The 23,045-nt window shown below is 39.9% G+C and overlaps 1 protein-coding gene across 8 annotated transcripts in view; it reads left to right on the forward strand.

Moving 5' to 3' along the window:
- The window catches only part of GIT2 (GIT ArfGAP 2), a 33,728-nt gene that overhangs the window by 8,613 nt on the left and 2,070 nt on the right, over positions 1 to 23,045 (forward strand). The window contains exons 8-20 of one of the 8 annotated variants that reach the window (XM_075041153.1): positions 587 to 632; positions 2,209 to 2,260; positions 4,298 to 4,370; positions 4,716 to 4,813; positions 5,118 to 5,229; positions 6,259 to 6,401; positions 7,197 to 7,346; positions 10,555 to 10,803; positions 12,201 to 12,290; positions 17,109 to 17,191; positions 17,332 to 17,514; positions 19,267 to 19,421; positions 22,672 to 22,735. In XM_075041153.1, the coding sequence (XP_074897254.1) occupies positions 587 to 632; positions 2,209 to 2,260; positions 4,298 to 4,370; positions 4,716 to 4,813; positions 5,118 to 5,229; positions 6,259 to 6,401; positions 7,197 to 7,346; positions 10,555 to 10,803; positions 12,201 to 12,290; positions 17,109 to 17,191; positions 17,332 to 17,514; positions 19,267 to 19,421; positions 22,672 to 22,709 (1,472 nt within the window). In that variant the 3' untranslated portion in view covers positions 22,710 to 22,735. The remainder of the gene's footprint in view (positions 1 to 586; positions 633 to 2,208; positions 2,261 to 4,297; positions 4,371 to 4,715; positions 4,814 to 5,117; positions 5,230 to 6,258; positions 6,402 to 7,196; positions 7,347 to 10,554; positions 10,804 to 12,200; positions 12,291 to 17,108; positions 17,192 to 17,331; positions 17,515 to 19,266; positions 19,422 to 22,671; positions 22,736 to 23,045) is intronic. The other 7 variants (XM_075041149.1, XM_075041150.1, XM_075041152.1 and 4 more) reach the window with 7 other exon arrangements.

A 23,045-nucleotide genomic window follows, 5' to 3' on the forward strand; every position in this document is an offset into this window, starting at 1 on the left:
TGTTTTTCCACAAATATGTGTTCTGTAAATGGAATACCCCGAAAGTGTGGAGAAACCTATGTGTAAGATCAGATGAGTACTGTTTAACTTCAAGGAATGAATTGCAGGGAAAATACAGATTTTGTGAATGTTGAATAGTCTCCAGAAGATATTGTAGAAACTCAGTCTGAGTAGTTTCTTTTCATTGAAATGCAAAAGCAGGGGAGTATTCAATTAAGTGGGTACCTTTTGAATACAAGCACACTTAGAAGTTTTTAGCCATTAGGTACCATAAAGACACCTATATTAGAACTTTATTTTTTTTTTAATGGAACGTTAATACAGTTGATAAGCCTTAACTGGAATCTTTGATAACACCAGGAAATTGTGGTAGGAACCTTCTTTGAAGACTTGCTAGATTCCTGTAATTGGAAATTGAGTAATTACATGCAAGATAAATGATTTTATGTTTGCCTGTTGCATATATTCTTGGGTTTCTCATTACTCTGTCTTTTAGTAACATTGAATACAAGCTGTATACCCTGACAACATTGAAAACTATATTCTAGTAACAACCTATTAAAGTGCAATTTGTTTTCAACTCCAGAGCATAAAAATGGACAGCACTTTGTTATACCTCAGATGGCAGACAGGTAAGTTGCTGATTCCACGTCATGTCTGAAAACATCAAAATAAAAAAACCCCTAATAACTGAGTTTCCTTTCCTTTCCTTTCTGAAATAACTTTTAAGCTTGTTGTCGTTCTAACTTTATAGTGTGTGCCTTTATCAATCTTGCAAGCTTTTTTTCCCTAGAAAGAATATTGTCATTTAAGCAAAATCAGAAAATTATAGAACTTTACTGTATTTGTTAAAATGCAGGGGGAAGGTGAGACAATTATCTTTAAGGGAATGCACATGGGGATTCCTGGGAAACAGATTTTTGTAAATAATGTAAGGAGCAGTTGAGTTAGTTTCCTGGCACAGCATTTTGAAACTAATACCTGCAAGAAAGCTGCATTTTTCTCTGAAAATATTTGTACTTTTGATCATCTGAGTGCTTTTAACTTTTGGCTACGGTCAATGAAATCATATTTGTGTAAAACATCAAGTATTAATCATAAGTCCCTATTTTTCTTTTATTGCTATGCAATTGGAAATAAGACGGCTGTAAGTAAACTACTGTTCAACTTATTGCTTGCAAAATTTCTATGAAAAACTGTAATAAAATAATTATAGAAACTATGTAATAGTTGGTAAAATACTTAGTGTTAACATCTGTAATTTTTTTAGATATGCTGTGTTTAGCTATTGGATAAAGTACTGTGTATTTTCAGTGCAAAATATTTTGCAGAGCACAGTAAGTACCATTTGCCTCATTACACAGAGAAGGAAGTTGACATGCAGAGAAAATTACTTGTTCAAAGATGTTGCTCAGATTGCAGAGCCTGCAGTACAACCTGACTGTCCTGCCTCTGCCTGATGTCCTCTGCTGGTTTTTTGTTGGGGTTTTTTTTTTCCCCTTGTCTAGGTGACTGCTTACACAAACGCTCTGTGATGTCAGTTAATCATACAGCAGTTTTATTTGAGCCTTTCCATCCTTTTAGGTCAGAGGAGTCTTCTGGGTGATACAAATATGGACTCAAAATTTGTCAGCTTCCTGATCTGTGGCTTTTAGAATAAATTCTGTTGAACTGCACAATTTTCATCTTGTGCCTCATGTTGAACACTGGAAACTAGTGGAAGAGATTGTTTACTAATCGGTACAGAATAATTTTAAGCATGGCCCTATTGATGTAGCCATTTGCCAGCCTGATGGTCACCTACCTCCTGCACAGTCCAGTGGAACAAATCCTGTGTGTTTTATGTGGACTCCAGTTTTGGTCAGAATGATCGTATTGTTTTGATTCTTTACAGAAAGCATTTTGTTGCACTACAACTTGACTGCTTCTTGAGCTATGCAAATGTGGGTATTCACATTCCAAAGGATTTTTGGGATTCTTTTGTTTTAAATGTAAGATTGTTGTTCAGAAAAGCTTAAGAATATACTAATTGGTGTATTAGCAATATTAGTAAGATCAATGTGTTAAAAACTGTATTAAAAATACTAAAAGATCAAGGACTTTCAAATAAAAGTGACATTTTAATAATTGAATTATTGAAACATAGAATTTGTGTTTAAACAAGCTATTAAATGCTGTAGATGTAATGATCACTTTTTGTTTTCATAGCAGTCTAGATTTATCAGAACTTGCAAAAGCAGCTAAGAAGAAGCTTCAGTCTGTAAGTAAAACTTCTTTGTCTAGACGTGGCAAACTGCACTTCATCTTTCAGGCTGGTTTCAGCTGCTATTAATTCCTGCATAAATAAATGTCAACTCTGTAGCAAGCTAAAAGTCTGGAGAAGAACATGAAAATTGGCAGAAATGGAGGAGCAGAGATGATGACAAATCCATTATGGAGATGTTGGTCTTATTTGGAGTAGTATCTCTAGGTCTGTCTCCCCAGTTCAGAACCTTAAATTTTGTTGTTTTTCTTGCTCTCATGTATTTTATATAAATCTGTATGTTAAATGTTACTTTGCCTTTAACTTTCTGCAAAGCCAGAATAGTGCACTACTGTCTGCTAATTAGTTGATAGTAATGCCAGCTCACTTGTACAATGATTTGGTTACCAACACTATAAGTTAGAGTGGGAATATGTTTTCCCTCTACTTAAAGCTTTTAGCTGAAGCAAATTGTATCAAAGGATAAAAATCTTGCAGTTGGGGGAGGAACAATCCTGGTGATACTCTTCTGTTCAACAATGCCTGTTTTTCTCTAAAGGTAATGCTAGTGGTCATGAAAATTCCAGCTAAGCAAGCCAGCCTGTGTAGAACTGGTATTCAGATAGCAATCAATACAAACCAGATACGAATCCTACTTTAGAATTGGCTTTCTGCTGTTAACATGCTGTTAGTGGCTACTTTAAGTGCATTGCTAGCTAGAAGTAGATGGATTCCTGCATGGTATTTTTGCAAGTTATGGTGGGTTGACCCTGGCCAGCAGCCCAGCACCAACACAGTCCACCCCAGCATGACTGGGGAGAGCATAGGAAGAGCAAAAGGGAGAAAACCCATAGGTTGAGATAAAGGCAGTTTCATAGGTGAAGAGAAGAAAAACAAGTGAAGCAAATTAAATTGCTCAGCACCTCCCACAGGCAGACTACTACAGACTGCCCAGCTAGTCTCTGAAAAGCCATCTTGGAAGCCAAAAACCAAACTATCTCTTCCTCTACCCCAGATTTTATTGCTAAGCATGCCATGGTATGGAATGGAACATCCCTGTGGCAGATTCACATTAGCTGTCCTGGCTGGGTCTCCTCCCAGCTTCATGCCCACCCTGACTGAGCCTACTTGCTGCTGGGTGGTGGGGTGGGCAGAGTGGGGGGAAAAAAGAGAATGCCTTAGTGTTGTGCAAGCACTGTGCAGCGGCACCCAAAACTACGTAGTGTTATCTGCACTGCTTGAGCCACAAATTCAAAACACAGCAAGCATCATGCGGGCTACTATGAAGAAAGTTAATTCCACCCCTGCCACATCCAGTACACAGGTAAACATACTGGCTTTATCTGGGTTCAAGAATGATGGCACTTGCTCTTTGGTTAAGAATAGCACTCAAACTCTGGAAAAAGCAGGACTGGTTTTCGTGCTATCACCCTAGAAAGTGTTAGGTTTTTCACCCTTTTTAGTACAGCTTGTACCAGAGAAGGAAGATGAGCTCTCTATTCAGGCTTGCTTACACAGTCAGTTAGTTATCAAGTCTACCCATTACTAATGTTAATGCACTGTACTTCAGTAAGTGAAATATCCACAAAGCCCTGTGACATCTTAATTTCATGTCTGATCGACAGCTCACTTCTTTATAATGCAAGTATCTCTCTTGAGCCATCCACTGTAGCAGCAGTTTGAAACATGCAAACATTTTCTTAGTCTTCACTGTTCACTTAAGCCCAAATCTACAGTGGCATACCTAATTCTCAGAGTAGGTCTGCTTCACCCCAAATACACAAGGTGTTTTTGATCACATAGGAGAGGAGAAAAATCCATTAACCAGTAAAGGAAAAATGTAGAACAGTATTGTTGTCTCTGTGTCTAGCAATCAGGCAGTCGTATATATCTGCTTAATGGATTACTTTACTATGCAGGCTGAGGAACAAGCAACTGTATAGGCTGAAGAGCAGCCAAGCGAGAGTAGAGTTGTGCTCTTATATTTTCTATATTATAGAGGTCTTATTAGGTTTCATTTCTTTTCAAGCTGTAATTATTCTCTTCTACCCTTAGCTAAGCAACCACTTATTTGAAGAACTTGCCATGGATGTGTATGATGAAGTTGACAGGAGGGAAACAGATGCAGGTGAATGAGGCTTTCTGAAATATGTATAAAATAAATTTGAATTGTTACATTATGTACAAGATACTACTGCAAGCATATGTTCTGTTTGAAGTACTTCTGTATTCCGTAATTGCTGATAATAGTAGTTTCTTTATCTTGCATTGTCTGAAGGTGATGTTAGTTGAAAAAATCTTGTGTTTTTATGAAGTAGAGAACCCTCTAGGGAAAAAAACCTTCCTTTGAATTGATTGTGTATGTTTGAAATTGTGGTCTTTTATTCTTTGATGAGAAACACTGTCAAATAGTACAGGAAGGTTATTCCCTCTATTTTTTTTCTTTTTTTTTTTTTTCTTCTTCCCTGAGCAGTCTGGCTTGCTACTCAGAATCATAGTACTCTTGTGACAGAGACCACAGTGGTCCCTTTTCTTCCCGTAAATCCTGAGTATTCCTCAACCAGGAATCAGGTATGCAATCTTCTTAATACTGTAAAACTATTTTTATTTAATAGGCCAGGTATTCTAAGTAATACTATTTTACTGTACTTCACTACTGTAGAAGAGTTGCATCTACTTGTGAAGCTATTTTAACCTCTTTACATTTCCCCTGCCCAGGAGCGTGCAGCTTGATAACTTAAATCACACTTTTTGCAATACATATAATTGAACAATCAACTCGCTGCAAGTGCTATAGTCTTAGTTTTACCTGGGAACTCTGCTGTTCATCTAATATACGATATACTTTTTTTTCCTGCGTTATTCTGTAATTTAGGGAAGACAGAAACTGGCTCGATTTAATGCCCATGAATTTGCTACGCTAGTTATAGATATCTTAAGTGATGCCAAAAGAAGACAACAGGGGAATCCTCTCACTGGTTCAAAAGGTGAGTATACTTTTGGTTGTCACCTATTCTATATGCAATTCTTCAGTAGTTTAATTGATACCATAGCCTCATTCAGAAGTACTATATGAATGAAGAAAGAGATTTATACTGTTTTTATAAATGAAAAGAGCAAATCATGTGGATAGCAGGATATTGACAACATGCATTAGGCCACCAAAATAATGCCCAAATACAGGAGGTTTGTCTGTTAAGGTTGGTATTTGTAATACAATTAAATTAAGCAGAATTTGTGCAATTCAGTAACATCTTTTTATGTTGGGTGTGACTTTTATGATAACTTGGTAAAATTTTCCAGAATGCTCCTGTACAGTTTTAGAGTGGTGGTACTTTTGATAGGCAGCTAGGATAATGTCAGTGTTTTAGATGCTGGCTGTCCTGGCTGCTCTATATATGCAGGACTTTGCTGTAATTTAGATGCTCTTGAGCTTATTGCTAATTCACCTAAAAATGTTTACTTTCTGTATTTATTGAGTACAATAGATACCAAAGAATACAAATACCTATGCCAACAACCAGACAGAGCCATAGTTCTAGCCTTGATGGTATGGAACAAGATTTGAACACTAGTTTTCCCTCTGGAGAGAAAATACAAAAAATCTATTCTAACTTTTAATTTTTCCTCTATATTTTTCATTTGAATGTTGACATCCATTTGTTCAGTGTAGTCTGTTGGGGTTTTTTTCCCCCTTACGTAAATTTCATTAAGTTATTAAAGTATGTTTCTCACCACTTATTTTAACTTGCCTAAACACTTAGAAGAAATGAAAAGACAAAACCATAAAACTTTGACATTTTGGACATTAATAATCCATACCTATTAGGCAGATCTAAATTAATTTTTTTGAACTGGACTAGTCAAATGGTACTTAGTTATGGCATGTCTTGTATTGTCTCTCTGGATGAAAATATTTTCTGATTTATTTATTTTTTAAATTACTTTAAATTATGCACTTCTCTTTCTTCTCCAAACTGACTAGTATGTTTTTAAATGGTGTATGTTGATCACAGAAAATGTGGAGCTGATACTCAAATCAATCAGCAATCAACATAGTAGTGAAAGTCAGGATAATGACCAGCCTGATTATGACAGCGTTGCTTCAGATGAAGACACAGATCTAGAAACAAATGCAGCTAAATCAAACAGACAGAAGGTAGGTTTGCAATATTTACACACACACCAAATTTTATTCATATAGGTAATCTGCAGTCAGTCTTGCCCCTAGTGAGGGGATTTAACATGCATAAACAATCAGAAAATGAATCTTCTAATTAATTTTCAAATTCATTTCAGAATCATCTCTCAGTCTATGAACTTTAACAAAGTTATGTCTTCTGATTTCAGGAATTTTCATTGTAAATAAAATGCTCCTCTAGAAAAGTAATGTGTGCCACTCTGCATGTCTGGAGTGAAGATATAGGTCTAATTGCATAGATGAAATAATTGGATCTACCAAAACACTCTTAATCAGTGATTCCATGGTATTTCACAAACTGCTTCCTACTGAAGAAATATTTACAGGAGACCAATAGTGATTGGAGTGTTTTAAACCGTTCCTGAAAATAATGCAGCATGGTGAAAGAGGGGCAGTAAACCTAGTACTTCTAGTTTAATCTTCCCTGGTAATATGCACACTGGATATTTAATAATCTGTCTTTTATGACTTTCCAGTTCCTTACTGTGTATTTTAAAAAAATCCTTGTGAAACAGTATTGTCACTGAAACGCTGAGACAAATGTTTTTGTGCATAGAGAAGCTAAGAGTTGATTGATATCAGATTTCCTTTATATTACACTAAAATTATTTTAATGGATCTTATTAATTTGAACTTAATTTGAACCATGATTCCTTTAAAGTACATTGAAAAGCTGTTGAAATCTCATTGTCTTGTTTTCTTTTGGTAATCTGTTTCTCAATGGTCTAAGTATTGTTCTCTTACTGGTTATAGAGCCTGGATTCAGACTTATCAGATGGACCAGTGACAGCCCAAGAATATATGCAAGTTAAAAATGCATTGGTGGCTTCTGAGGTAAAGATTCAGCAGTTAATGAAAGTGAACATCAACTTGAGTGATGAGCTGAGAATCATGCAGAAAAAGGTAACAGGCACAACAGTGTAACCCCTTCATCTCTTGCTGTATTTTAAGTTGACTGGAATAAAACTGCTGAAACTGAAGATGCAATAACCCAATATTAGGATAGTGAGAATACTTATTTTAAAATGGAGCTGCCTTGGCATTGGATATGAGACTATAAATGTATGTTTGCAGCACATGCTTTGAATGTTTTTTTTTGTGGAGATGATGATCTGCTTAGTTCACTTGGACATAAGTTTTCCAAGTGACAAGACAGTTGTTACAAGTCTTGTACGTTTTTGCTGTCTTGCTTCAAGATAAGCAGTTTTCAACAATGAGGAAGTAAGTGCTAGCACACACCTTATGTGCGTGCACATATCTATATAATGAAATTGCAACTTTTCTGGTAAATATGCTGGGTTTTTTTTCCATTAATAAGCCTAGCTTGGAATGAAGGGAAATTAAAATTCCAATCCAGTTTGGCAGTAGAAAATAATCTGAAATGTGGCAATACCATACAAAGTTCTCACATACCAGGAGGCCAAGATTTATTTGTTTGCTTGCGTTCGAATCTGTGGGAAATAGCACATAAAGGATATAGAGGTAAACTCAATTACTGCTTTAAACCTTCAATGTGGGTTTTGTCTAGACAAGGATAAGGTAGAGATATCTCATTTACAATATGAGTTACTATGTATAGGTAGTCTTATGCAAACAGAATACTGAACATTTTCAGCTAAAATCCTGAATTTAAAGCTCCTAAAACCCAGTTTGGAAGCCAGGCCTTCTAATCTTTATATAAACAAATCAACAATTTGTTGAATGCTTTGCTAGTGTTCTGGTAAATTGAGATTTTTGCAGGGTAGAGGAGAATTTATATCTGTATTGAGTTCACTATCCTGTGTGTCATGCTAGCCTAGAAAATGCTGGCTGCTTCCTCAAATTCTTTGCCTAGTGTTAAAAATCCTCTTTTCCAAATAATTACAATACTGCAAGACTTAAGTATGTGCTGCAGAAGTGTTCTCTGTCTGTAGAGAAAGGTGTTCAAGCTGTGCTTCTGCAGAGGTGAACCTGTGCTGAGAGATTATCCCTGTTTTGGGGCAAAGAGGCTGATGCTTTGGAGAGTGGTGGGAATTGTTGAGCTAGCATCTGAAGCCAAGCTAATTCAGTGGATTCAAATATCTTTGTCTGTTAAGTGCGATCCTTCTGTTACAACTGTGTTAAGCCTTTCAGATCTATTGGAATGGTGAATACTAAGAGATCTCAGGTTGTTTCCATGGTCTTGTAGCAGCTTGTACTGGTTAAGCACTTCTCTGCATCAATTGAATTAACTTTTCACTTACACTGAGTTTCTTTAACTAGATGAAGTCTATTTAGGGGGGGAAAAAAAGTCTTTAGGGCATAGGAATTAATGAGACTTTAGTATATCTGTGTGGTGTAGCAGAAGAGAGATCATTGCTGTGCTGCAGTTGAACTTGTTTTGAAAGATGGCATAGCCAGGGCTCACTCACCTTGGAGATGAGTTGCACTAATTTTATGTCCTGATGATGTATATAGCTATGGGGCTTCTTTATCTTCATGTTTAGTTGCTTTGGATTGGTGAAGAATCGATAGAGCTATGCGCCAGTGCAGAATGCAGCATGGGAGGAAGGGATCACAGCTGTCTTAGCTCTAAGCTACTGGGAACTTCACTACAATATGGGAATTCTCTGCTGGGTTATTTGTGGCATGACACCAATATATTTGTACTACTTCAGCAATTCCAATGCAGCAGATGTCATTCAGGAGTCTCTTTTTTGTTGTTGTTTTTTGTTTTCTAAGCAAGGGCTTAGAAAGTCATAAACTAAAAATATCTATCCACTTTATATATCACCTTATTAGCCAACTGTGTATCTAATCTTTTCCATGGCAATTACTAAGCAAAAGAAGCTAATTAAAAGAGGCAAAGCTGTACTTGATGAATGCTACTTCAGAGTAGATTCTTCCTAAACAAAAGTGAAAATAGTTCCATTACTTTAATGGGCATTCCAATGGAAAAAGTTAATTTTTTTTATGTCTGCGGATTTTTTTTTAGGTGCTTATAGGTGGTTAAGAGTTTGGCCTGAATTTACATTAGCTGTTGGCTAAAACTGCACCAAAAGCACTTTTATACAATGTGGAAAACGTTTGGAAGAAGGAGGCTATAAAGTTTATGTATTTAATTGCCTCTAATGTCAAACTTCTAAGGGGGCAGCTTGGCTCCTGGGTGATCCTCAAATCTTAAGACTTGATGCATCTCACTACAGAGCACACAGAAAGTGGGGAGAAAAGGAATGAGTTACCTTGTTAGAAGTCTGCATGTTCGATTTAGGGTTCTGGGAAGTGCTCCAGGCAAAATAGGATTTTTTTGATAGAGAATGCTCTTGAACGTTCATATGATGCAAAATAAATGCAAGTAGTAAGTATGCAATTTCCTGTTTAAAAGGCCATCAGTTGTTTGAAATACTATACTCAATTATTGTTAGAGAATTGCCGATGCTGACTTTTTTTACATCTTTTCTTTATGATGTGTTAATATAGCAAACTTACTCTGAGTAACTCCACAAAAAAAAAATCAGAATTGTTGCATTTTTACTATCTATCAAATACATAATAATAAAAAGCTTTAAAATTATTTCTTGTTTACTTTTTTAGAAAGTAGTGGCTGATACTTAATTTTCATAAGCTAAACTCTCTTCTTGCTTTGCAGAGCAAGCTTTAGTTTTCTTTGCGCTGCTTCTGGTGTCTGTGCTGTAGTGCTGGCATCTTCAGATTTCATGGGCCTTATGTTAAAGTCCTCTTTTAAGTTCTTGTATTGACTGCTGAAATGGATCACTTTGCTTGAAAAACTGTTTTGTTGGCAGTCCTTCCCCCCACAACCTCATTATATTACACGATTCGTGTGCCAGTACAGCCGGTCTGGAAGAAACGGATTGTGTGTTTTTAAACTACAACAGGCAATTTTAAGATCTAATTCAGTTTGCATCTGAGCAAAAAGTGCTGGAAATCAGCGCATATATATTTCCAGATCTGGAACATAGATGCTTCTATGCTTATACTAAGCAAGTCAAGTAGATTTTGAAAAAGAAATCAAACCCTAGCTACTAGTAACTGGATTTACTAGTAAAGCTGACAAGCGTATATTGTATAGTCAGTTTGCTTTTGACGCTTGCTATTAGAAAAACAAAGTCCTACTGCTAAACATTTCTTTCAGCTTCAAACGCTACAGAGTGAAAATACCAACCTCAGAAGACAGGCTACAACCAATATATATCAGGTCCAAACTGGTCCTGAATACACAGACCCTGCCAACAATTCTTCTTTAAAGCGGCGACCATCTGCACGGGGTAGCAGACCCATGTCCATGTATGAGACCGGATCAGGTCAGAAACCCTACCTCCCCATGGGAGAGGTCACATACCCAGAAGAAAGCATAACAAGACTGCAGCCTTTCCCTCCACATGTAAGTAGAACTGCTGATGCTTCTGCATTTCTTCTTATGTTCAGCTTTTCTGTCTATTCCAACTACGCTCGTTTACCAAAGCTGCTCAGCTGTCAGCTTCAGAGTGAATTTGAACTGTAAGAATTGTTAATGTTTGCTGTATTAACATGTCTGCAGGAGCTCGATGTTTTGAAAAGTAAAAGCTATAACAATTGTGGAATATGTAAACAGAGTTTTTGGCTTCTGCTCAGCTGTTTCTTTTAATCACAGTATATATGCCAAATATCAATGTGTGGCTGTTTGAAAACCAGGAGGGGGGGTGGAAATAGTATTCCAAGAAGGTAGGTAAAGTTCATGGATTTCTTTCTTGAGTTACACAGGCATGTGCCAATTTGTGGAACTTCAGAAACCTTTCAAAAATAAAATAAATTTGAAGCTAAATTTTCACTAGGCCACCAATTTCTTATTCTGAGTTTGGAACTGGAGGCTGAAGATGGTTTAAATCTGTTAGTTGAACAAATTCTTCTGGTTTAGTATATCCTGTATGATGTGCTAATAGTGGAGAGTGAGTTCTGTATTAAGCCACAAGAATTTTGCACTGATGTGTTCACACTTCAGATAAGTGACCCAACACACACTAGTGCTTATTCAAGTTAATTTTTTACTGCATCTTTTTAAGATTGCCCTGTGGGCAGGAATACAGGATGGTATTTTTTAGGCATGTATTTAACATTTGTGGATTTGTTTCAATATGTTTCCCTGTTGGTGGCACTATCTTGTATTTCCTTCCAGATAAACAATTAAGCCTTTTAAAATATATTGGGAGTTAATGGGTTCTTTTGCCTGGCATGAGGGACGGCAAAGGTTCCATGCACATTCCGAAGAAGACAGTTGAGTGCACCAGGGAATCAGCAGAGAAATGTGTGCTGGGTTTTTCCCTGCCTTCAATTAAATTAATAAGAACTTTAAACTATGAAATCTGGATCATTTTAAATTATATTGACATGTTGATATAAAGGCAGTTCTGGCAGCAAGAAATGTCAGAATTCTGTATGTGGCAATGTTTGCAAAATATGACAGTGCTTTGTATAGGTCCTTTGGTCTCTTGGTTTGAAATTTGGATAGAAGTAGCTGTTCTGAAGCATTGATTTGTTACATGGAGTTAGTTACGTGGTATTGTGGTGAATGTATTTTATTCTCTGTGGAATTTAGCACCTCTGGAATATCAGTATTAGAATTAACATGAAGTCAATTGTATTTTGAAAGAATTAAGTCCACTCAGGCTTAGCCAAATTCTCAAAATCATTCTTGCTTTATGTCATCTCCATGGTTTTAAGAATGTTCCTTTATTTCAGTTAAGAATTTATTTGTGTTTTGTTTTTGGTTTTCCCGAGTGTTTTTCTCTTTCCCATTTTTAGATCGGGAGGAGTGCGTTTGTGACCTCCTCTTCATCTCTACCTTCCTTCCCCTCCACGCTTTCCTGGTCAAGGGATGAAAGCACACGAAGGGTTAAGTACCTTCCCAATTGGTCTTTTACCTGGAGGAGGTGGCAGTCTCCCTAGAAGCCATTATGCCTCTGTCTTCTCCCCGTTTATGCTGACTAGCCTTCATGCTTGCATGAAGCAGTATTTCATCACTTTCCGTTTCTTCTGCCACATGCTGTGGATACTTGCCTCTCTCTAACTTCACAACGGCTAAAATCTTTAGCATTTAACACCATGCACAGTTACTCCAGATCACTTGTTTGACTGCATAACACTGAAAACAGCCAGAAGACAGGTTGGTTGCTGTTTGGAAAGTAATTTGGCAGGCACTTGCTGATATTTCATAAGCCAATATATAACTCTTCCTATTGACTAAAATGCATTGCATGAGGCATTTGAAGCTCACTGGGTCCTGGCTTTAAAGCCTGCTTTCTTTGAGGGCTGTCAGTTTGCACCAAAACAAATTGGTACTGATTGACTGTTTATCTTACAGATGTTCATTAGTTTGTTTGAAGTGAGTTCTTTAAGCATCCAAACAGATGGCCATTCATATTGCCCACTGATATGTTTAGTATCAGCTAGCCTGCCTTCTGCTGACCTTGATAGGTAAAAGACTGAATGGGCGTGGGAATTTTTTTTAGCAAGACTCCTTTCAGGGCAAAATTAAAGACACTGAGAGTGTATAAAGGAAGCTTATATTGGTGTTCCATCAGTATCTACAAAGCTTTGTTCTTAGGGTTGTTAGCTACAGTACTGACTCTAGGGGAAAAAATTGCAATGTTACCAAGAAATGTTAAATGCATTCTATAAGCTTATGTTATTCCAAAGACACTGTCTTTGCTGTGGCCTGATAGGTGAGCTATTAGCTATTTGAAGAAGCCTCATCCAGCTTCTTAAAATTTTTTTAAACACTGTTCTCTTTTTGTAGTGGGTGACCTTAAATTTAGTCTTATTCAAATTCACCTGCTAGAAGTGAGCATAAAATGCCACCTTGCAAAAGGACATATTTAGCAAGGCAGACAGTTTGATAGACTAGTCTGTGACAGCTTCTTTTTAGACTATGTTTTATTTAGGATCCTTGAACTAATGGCAAATTACATATTCAAAAAAAAGGGAAAAGCATGTTGGATTTGCAGCTCTAGAATAACATCCATTTTTGGCTGTGAAGGGGCTGTGACTGAAGTAATGGACCCTGAGCAGGTACATCTTAAGGTGTCACAGACTAATGAATGCTGAAGATGAACACCCATAGCTTTTACGCTGCTGTTTGGCCAGCCTGAGCTACCAGCTTGCACTGCTTGCAGAAAGTACCCTCCATCATCAGAATGAGTTGATTACATTTCGAGGTCTTGCTCTGACTAAACCTCTTTAACTTTGAGGCAAATATTGATACAAGGTCCTTTGGGCTGTTTTTAGATGTCTGTGTCTCATTTTGTAGGAAATAATGAGTAGCTTATACCCATTTTGTTGTATCACATATTCAAGACTTCGGCTTTGCTTATTTCTGTGTTAAAATAAGGCTTTCCGAGAGTAAACTTGAGAGAGAAGTATTTGCATTTCTTTGTAAGACTTAACTGATTTTGAAAAGATCTTTCAAGAAAAGTTCTCTCTTCTTGCACTGCTATTTCTCTGTGGTTAATATAATGAAATCAGTACTGTCTCATTCTGTTTCTTGGGCAAGCATTGCAGTGTCTCTAATCAAATTTTACTATATAATACTAAATTTTTCAAAAAAGACAGGTTTGCGGGTTTAGATGTTGAATGGTCATACTCTGGCCTCTTCCTACTGGGATACAGAATCTGCTTTTTAAATTCTTGTGTCCCCGTTTTATTTTGACTGTACAGTGTTTGGACATATCAGTCAAGAAAATATTAGATTTGCAAGTAGGGCTAAATGATAAAACTTTAGGAGGAAATATCCTGCTTGGTCAAGTGTGAATCTAGGTTTGGCCGCAGCTGATATCAGTACTGTGTAGTACTAGAAACTTGCAGAGGTTTTGTTTGTTAGTTTTTGTTGTACATTTATTCCATTACTATACTATATTACTGATTCCATAATATCCTATTCTTGTAATTCATTGTTGTCTGTTTGTATTTCTGACCATAGTGTAGAGCTTTGCCACTAATCGTACTGTTCTTCTTTGTACATCTGGGAGAGGGGAAGGGTCAGACCCTCCATATAGTAGTTTCGTATCTTCAAAATTTGTGTCACTTAGAATTGATCTTTACTAGCTCTCCTGAGAAGTGAGCTTTCAAAAAATGCTTGTTTTTTCCTTCCGTGCAGAGTAACTTTAAAGTGGATGGAGAGTGTTCCTACTCCAGGTGCTTCAGAGTTAAGAATTGTTGGTTTTAACATTAGATGAGTGCTTGACAAATGTACTGGATCTTAAGCAATGAAAACCAGTTCCTAGTCACATTTTTGGTTTGTCCTCGAGGTAGAAATATTATTTCCTAAGTGTATGGATCTGGGATGCAAATTGAAGGTGTCCCTTACAGTCTTAACACCTGAGATTCCTTCATCTTGACTTAAGAGCTTCTGTAAAGCTTGAAGGCTTGTTCTTCAGCAGGGATTGCAAAGGACCCTATTACATGAGCAGTGTCTGTGACTAAGGCAGGAGCTGATGCAGAGGCTGATATATATGTAGAGTGACACTGATGTGGCGTACTTGCAAATGGACGAGCTGTAGTAGGCACTTCTGATGAGCTTTGCAATTTTTAAGACTAGAATAGGTGGACATGTGGTGATCCTGGGGCCTGGCTGAGGATGGGAGTGTGCCTCGGGGACTCCAGACTGCAAATTCATGTGAACTGCAGAGATCAGCCTGACAGTAGGTATTCATAGCATAACCCTCCAGGATGTTGTATTGCCTGGGCATAAAATATCCAAGAAGGCTAAACTAGGTCAGAGAAGGGAGCCTAGCTCTCTGTCTGAAAGTCTGATTTGAAACTCTTGCTGCATGTTAGGATCTGCAGAGAGAGCACTTTTGAGCTGTCATAGTGTAAGTATGCTTATTTGTGTTGGCAGCCTTCTGAGAGAGTAAAAAAACCATAAGTTGAAAAGGACTTTAGGGAAGAAAAAAAAAATGGAGCATCATCTTTGCCAATGGATTGGATGCTTTACTGGGAGTTGCAGAACTGGTCTGTATAGGGTTAGGAGGTGGTGAGCATTCTGCCACTGCACCTGGGAAGAAGCGCATGTGTTCAGAGGCAGGGAATGGGCGGCACTCCGGTTCCCGGTGTGGACACAGTCACTGCGTATCTCCCAAGGGAATGCCACATGAAGGGGAAAGGGGGAAATACTGGGCCTCTGGGCCTCCACCCTCTGGAGCAGCACTCAGCAGCTGGGCCTCCCACACTTGGTCTGGCCTCCCACGCTTGGTTCAGCCTCCAACTCTGTCTTTGGCCTTCCCTCTGTCATGGTCCTCCCACTCTAGGTTTGACCTCACCTTCCTCGTGTACCTCCCAGTCTAGGTTTGGCCTCCTACTCTGTGGCAGACCTCCATTCTGAGGTCAGAGTCTCAGGCTCAGTTCAGCCCCCACTCCACTGTGTGCCTCCTACTCTCGGTTTGGCCTCCCACTCAGCTGCAGGCCTTCGCTCTGGGTTCGGCCTCTGCTGTAGATTTGGCCTCCAAGCTCATTTTGGTATCCCGCTCTTCATTCAGCCTTCACCCTGGCTTCAGCTTCTCAGTTGGATCAGCCTCCTGCTTGGCAATGGGCCTGCAATGCTTGGTCCAGCCTCCGCTTCCTTGTGTACCTCCTGCCCTTGTTTTGGCTTCCGCTTTGGAATTGGCATCCCACCCTCCTTTTGACGCCCATTACTCAGCGGCGCTCTACTCCTGATGGTTAGGCCTCTCACCCTTGTTTCATCCTATGCACTCCTATGGGCCACAACTCTCACTTATTTGGCCTCCCAACCTTCTATTGGTCTGAAGTGTTCAGTGGGACTCAACTCTCCCTGTTTTGTCCTCCCACCCCAGTTTCAGCCTCCAATTTGCAATGGGCTTTGACTCTCCCCGTTTCGGCCTCCCACCCCTTTTTCAGCCTCCAGTCAGCTCCAAGTCTCATTGGTTCGGCTTTCTACGTGCCCTTTGGTCTTCCACCCGCAGTTTGGCCTCTACTCTGCGATGGGCCTCCCACCATCATTTCAGTCTCCTGTCTTTATTTTGGCTTTCCCATTGCAACAGTCCTCTACCCTCGTTTTGGTCTCCCATTCTACGGTGGGCTTCCCATGCCCGGGTCAGCCTCTGCTCTGTGGTCAGACCCCCATGCTTGATTTGGCCTCTACTCTTGTCACGACCCTCCCACACTCTGTCCAGCCTCCTACTCTGCCATGGGCCTTCTACACTCAGTTCAGCCTCGCACGTTGTATTGGGCCTTAGTTCTCCATTCAGCCTCCCATGCTCAGTTTGGTTTCCACTCTGTGTTCAGCCTCCCGTGCTGTGTCTGGCCTCCAGTCTGCTGTGGGCCTCCTGCTCTTGGTCTGGCCTCTTTCTCCCCGGTGGTCTTGCCCTCTCCGTTTGGCCTCTGCTCCCCTCTGGGCCTCCCTCTGCATGCCCACGTGGCAGTTTCAGCATCAGGGGAAGGATGCTGTGCTGTGGCCTTTCCGCAGCCCCACTTTGGGTCTGTCGGGGCTGTGCCGAGCCAGCATCACCCAGGGCCTCGGCTACCCACTGGCAGCAGGAGCCCAGCGCAGGGCATGGGGACGCACTGGGCTTCAGGGCAGCGTCTGGTGCAGGGGCTGTTGTGCTAAAGAGGAAGCCCAGGTACGCAGGACACGGCGCTGGCACAGCTCGGGACTCTTCTTTCCTGCACAGTGCTGAAATAGATCTGTGTTGGTTGCAGGCGTCAAAGCTGGAGAAGCAGAGCAGCGTGTCTGAGAGCGACTACGATAACCCCACCACCCCTCTGGAGCTGGAGGAGACAGGGTAGGTGCCGTGGTGACGCAGAGCTGAAGCTGTGGTGACGCAGAGCTGACAGCACAGCTCTGCGCTGTTGGAAGATGGGGAGTTGCATGAAGCAGCCAGTTTGGTCCCACAGGGCCAACCTCTGCTTTGTTCCTTTGCAGGTCAGGCAGGAAGGGCCGGCAAAGGAGCGTCCTTTGGCAGGGGGAGGGATCCATCCCTGAAGATGCTGACACAGCCCCCAGCTCCAGTTTGCCCAGCACAGAAGATGTGATTCGGAAAACCGAGCAGATCACTAAGAATATTCAGGAGCTGCTGCGAGCAGCGCAAGAGAACAAGCATGACAGGTAAGGTGTGAGTGCCAGAAAAGCTCCAGAGTTTGTGAGAAAATGAAGGAGATTCTTCAGGTGTTTTCAGAAGTACAGCCACCACCCCCGTGTTAACACTGGAGACGCAAATTTCACACCTACAAAATGTGTAGGTCTGTGGCGTTTCCTGGTGCACTGGACCTAGTGCACCAAGATGAGTGGGGATGAGTGACCAGCACAAGCAGTGGGAACATGCACACTCCCATCCAAAAAGCCGGTGCAGCCCCCTGCGAGTGAGTTCTGGCTGCAGTGCTGCCTGTCACCTGTCCACCCTGCCCACAACTGGCACGGGGATAGGGAGCACTGGGGAGTGGAGCGCTGGGGAGCAAAGAGCTTGTCAAGTCCTGCTGCAAAATGAATGATGTTTTGGATACAAATCAAGTGTGTTGCAGGGAACTTGCCGTAAGTTTCTCTTAGATCTTTGGGCCTCTGCGTCCTTAGGTAAGGACACCCCGCAGAAGTGTGACAGTAGCACCAAGTCTTGTTTCAGGAAAAATTTGCGAAGGTAATTTGACTTTCCTACTGAAATATCAGTACAGATAAAGTACCAGCAGAAGCTGTTTTGAGCTATTGGGTTTAGACACAGACCTAGCTGAGTAAGCAGGAGATTGTTGATCAGTACATCAGGTAGTGCGCAGCTTCAGCTCCCTCTGGAACTTCTGTCCCAACTGAACAATTAATTTCCAGAATAGCCCTAAGTGAGTAAAAGCGATACTGCCCTTGACTGATCATCAGGTGGTGTTACTGCACAGCTCTTTTAGAAGGCTGTGAATAAGAGTTACATCTTCCCAGGTATGAACATGCTTTAGGTCTGGAACAGCCTTGCTCTCCAGAAGACCTGAGCTTTGCAGACTGGCAGGTTTCACGTTCTGCCTCCCGTCCCAAGTTCTGTGCCTGTCTTCGCCTGTGAGAAGCGGCTGGAAATTTATGTTAAGCCCTCTCTTCCTGCCTTGCTGAGAGAAGTGCACAATGGGGCCACTTTTGTTCTGTGTTTTTTCCTTCTCTTACTTTCCTATTTTTAGAAGGGACAGTGTGCAGCCTCTCCTTCTCATGCTGAATAGTGAGTTCTAACGTGTTTGTGCTGAGCTCGTTGCCCTCGTCCGTAACCTTTTCCACTGCAATCCCTTGTTGCTTGTTTCTCACAGAGAAGCAACAGTAAGAGAAGCTTTACTTGAGTTTGGTTTTTATGAATATCAGAGTTTATGGTATTTGAATTATATTTTTTAAAAAAATCATTGAAAGAAACAATGCAGCCTACCTGGCTTTCGCTGTTAAATTGAATAGGTTGTTAAACAACCTGTTATGTACTTTTTTGTTTTCTCTTCTGTACCATGTGTGGAGTGGGGTGTGTGCCAGTAGTTACATGAGTATAATCTTGCAAAACACTGAACTATGAAGCTGCTGTTCTTTGTTTTCCTGTTCCCTGGCTTTGTCTCAGCAGGCTGAGAACTGCACGGCCTGGGGCATGCAGGAGATGGAGTTGGCTTGTTCCAGCATTGTCGTCTTGCAATAGGGGAATACTTCCTTAACAAAAGGAGATACTTTGGGATATAATAATACATCTTCCAAGCTAGTGATGGGAACCTTGTAGACGAAAATCATGTGCAGCATAGATAATGAGAGAGTAATAGAATGATGCAAGAATATCATCTATTAATGAAACACCTTCTTTTGTTTTCTTGTTTTCTTGTTTTCTTCCATTCCTTTTCCTGTGCTCAACTGGCCAAGTAGACCATTAGAGCGTGCGGGCACGCTCAAGCTCAGACATAGCCTCGGCTGCTTCAGCACGCCGGTTCCCTGGGCTGAGAGAGCTCCCCTGCAGCCTCTGAACATCCAGCAGCCCAGTCCTGCCTCCTGGTACTCTGGCCTCTGTCCCTGCCTCCCAGGCACAGTGTCCTTTCTCTTTCTCTCTGCTGCCTCTTTCCCTCATGCACCACCTGCACAGGGGTCGTTGAAGGCTATGCATGAAATGCTTCGGATGGTAATGGAACTGCAGATAGCTAGTACAGAGAGTTGTGAACCTGATATTACCTGTTCAGTCGAAGCTCCCAGTAGGGATTTAATTGGGAACAGAATCACAGCCTGGAAGTGTAACTGTCTCTAGTGTAAAAGATTCCCCTGTCTCTGTTCTGTTTATTGTTCATCGAGATGATAAATTATGACAACTAACAGCACAACATGTGGTTGCTGCTTCTGTGCACTGTTGCAAAAGTAGCAGAAGTTTCACGGTTCCCAGCATGCAACTTTCACACCTGACAGCTTAGGCCCTCAACTGTTTATACAGCTGGTGTGTCAAATGAGATAATTGGTATCTTGAATCAATGAAAAAAAAAAAGTGTGTTTATACAGTATCTTCCAACCTGACCAAAATATTGTTTATTAATGCCTAAAATAAAAATAAAACTTGAGTGAGGTGTTCTTTAAAACAGAACTTCCCAAGTTCTAGCCCCAGGTGTTAGTGTCAGTGACAAATACGAGGGTTGGAGGAAGAGTTACTGCTAATGAGTTACAAGTTACTGCTAATGATGGATTCTTTTTTCCAAGCTGTCACTACTTGAATATCTTCCTCATGTCTTACTGGAAAGTGCGTAAACTCAACAAATGTGCCAGCTTGTTTCATGAGCTTACAGTGAGTGTTTATAAAATAAAGCCATTCCTCCAAGATACACTGTAAACTTTGCAACTAAACTAGAGAACATATTATGAAATATGTGTCATTAATCTCGGTCTCTTTCTTTCAAGCTATTCCTAGTGCTTTCTCTGCCTTGTTAGTGAAGGGTTTAATCAGCAAACTGGCTTTTTAGTGAGGTGAGGTGCTGTTTGGTGTGGCTTGCAGGGAGCAAATTAATTGTTAACTCAATAGCAGAATGGGAATTACAGTGAACTTGGAAACTTCTCTCCACTTTTATTTGGAAGAACTCATGTGATTTGAGACATACGGAAATACTCCTTTTTAAAGCAATTTTCCTGCATTGCCAGAATGACCCCAGTGTGTTGCTTCTTTCTCAGTGCATTTGCAAGTGACCTATTTTTGCACCTTTGGTATTGCAAGATGACTGCATAAGTAATGACTGGGGGGGTTGGGGTTTTGGGTTTGGTTTGGTTTGGTGTTTTTTTTTTTTTTTTTTTGCTTGAAAGGGCAATGATCTACCATAATCTACAGACGATGAATATTTTTCTTGAATGCTGTTGCTTTGTGATTTTTGGGATTCTCTTGGTTAAGATTGAATTGTGTTAACTAACTTATCCTAACATTGAGCCTTTGAAGCACAGAAACAAGTCTTCTGAAATTGGACTTTTGACAAACCACGCTAACACAGCGCTTCACAGCAGCTTATGGCAATAGTTTTAAAATCTATTTTGAACAGACCAATTTTCATTTGGTATATAAATCAGAAGTGAAATCTGAAGACTAATGGAATCTGCCTTTATTTTATTAGCTTACTCAACAGAATTACTGAATATTTAGCCTAAAACTCACACACTGTGAAAGTAGTTGGTAGTTTGAAGATGCATGTATCTGTAAGCTGCTGTATCAGAATTGTGCATTGTCCATTTACTGTGTATAAATTAATCTGAGAAGGCATCTTGGTGTTCTTAAGCTACCTTCATGTGATGTTTTAGTTAAACTTTACCAAAAAAGCAAGGTATGAATTCTGTACTGGAAGTTTGGCATACCCCATTCTCAGGTGTCTAACCTTCCAGTTTGTGAAACTGAGAAAGGGGAAATGCATGCATAGTGCTGCATTCCTGGCTTCACCTGAGAATGAACTGATACAAGGATGGAAATGAATCTCCTTGGAATCAAGGTGTGTCCTCAGTGTGCATCTCTGCAACAAACTAAAGCTTCCAGCCCCACTGCGGACCCAGAGAGGCATGTATTAGTTACAGAGATCGCTCAGAGTAGCTGAGAACCCATGGGTTAAAAGCTTAGGGAGGTCAGACCTCAGGTCTTGCTGCCAAGTGTTTTCAGTACAGTTTTTTGGGTTTACTGTATTTTGGTAACTTAAATACAAAGTGGTTTTTTAAAGGCTTCTACTTTGTAACTTAACACATGGAAAAGAAGTGTAGGAAAATTGCATTGCTTCAGAGGTGCAGACAAGACAGTCCTATAAATATCAACACTTGGCTGTCAGATTATTTTTAAGAGTTTGGATGGCCAAAATTCAACTCTGAAACATAAAATCAATTGAAACACCTTTGGGTTTTTGTAACTTTTCTTCAGAGATTACTGGATATTTTTAGCTGCTTAGATCCTTAGCAGTTTAAAAACTTTTAGTAATCTGGTTTTACAGTCTTTTCCCTTATGGAGAAAAAGTTCTTTGAAAACAAATGGATAGAGATTTCCCTAAAATGGCAGCAAGTTAAACTTACTCAGATTCCACACACAAAGTGGGGTGGTTTTTTTTTTTTTTTTAAATCTGCTTTTGATTGTCAACACTGCACTGAGCAAAGAAAGTTGCTGTTTTTCCAAAGCACCTCTGTATCACCGGATTTTGTTTAAATATTTTCAAGCTGCAGAATCTTACTTTACTTTGTGCCTGTCTTACATGAACCAGTTTGCTTGGGCATGCTTTCCCACGTGTAACAATATGTCGTTGTGCATACACCAAAGAGAAAACGAGCTGAGCAATTTTCTGTACAATTTGGAGACGAATTCTAGCATTTGAGTAGTCAGGCAGGAGGGGGAGGTTAGGAAATGCAAGCGTATAAATTAATGTGCAGTTAATGTTCATAGACATGTTTCCATAATTGCATACAAATTTAGACTTTTAGTGACAATGTTTGGTGTAATAGGTGTGGACAGTTATTCCTTCAAACAACCTTTGATCGAAGAATAATGAAAACTTAAAAAATAATTTTGTACTATTGGTTAAGTTCTTGCTTTTTCTGAAGTTGCATAGTTATATAGAAACTTGTGCTGCAGTGTGCTGGGGAATGCTGAGGAGACACTAAAAGTCACCATATTGTGTGTTGCTCTAGCTACTTCAGTTAACTTCAGTGCAGCCTACGAAGATACTTTTAGAATATATATGGGGGTTTTGTTACTCAGTTGTTTTCAGAAGAATAGCCACTGACTAGTGAAATCCAAGAGGAGTCTTTACATAATGAATAATACATTGCATCTTTGTGCAGCTATATACCATGCTCCGAGAGAATACATGTGGCAGTAACAGAAATGGCAGCCTTGTTCCCAAAAGTAAGTACCTTCCAGCATTATAATGTTTTTGGCCTCATTCCTTGTTAGTAGATTTCCTTTCAGTAAATGAAAACTAAAAGCCAAAGGTAGGGAGAAATGACTAGGCAGTTGTCACATCTTGCATCCTTTGTATTTATTAGCAAGCCAATTGGGAAGGGCTAATGTATGAATCCAGGCCTTTAATTTTGCTCTTGAACTTAAAACTCTAAGAATTGCACACAGTTCCTCCAAAACTGGAGGCTACTTGCTTGAGGAGTCATGTGGTTATACAGGAATTTTGCTAGAGTCATCACCCCCAAGTTTCCATTTG

The sequence above is a fragment of the Buteo buteo genome, chromosome 11 (genome assembly GCF_964188355.1).
Source record: "Buteo buteo chromosome 11, bButBut1.hap1.1, whole genome shotgun sequence".
Lineage (NCBI taxonomy): Eukaryota > Metazoa > Chordata > Aves > Accipitriformes > Accipitridae > Buteo > Buteo buteo.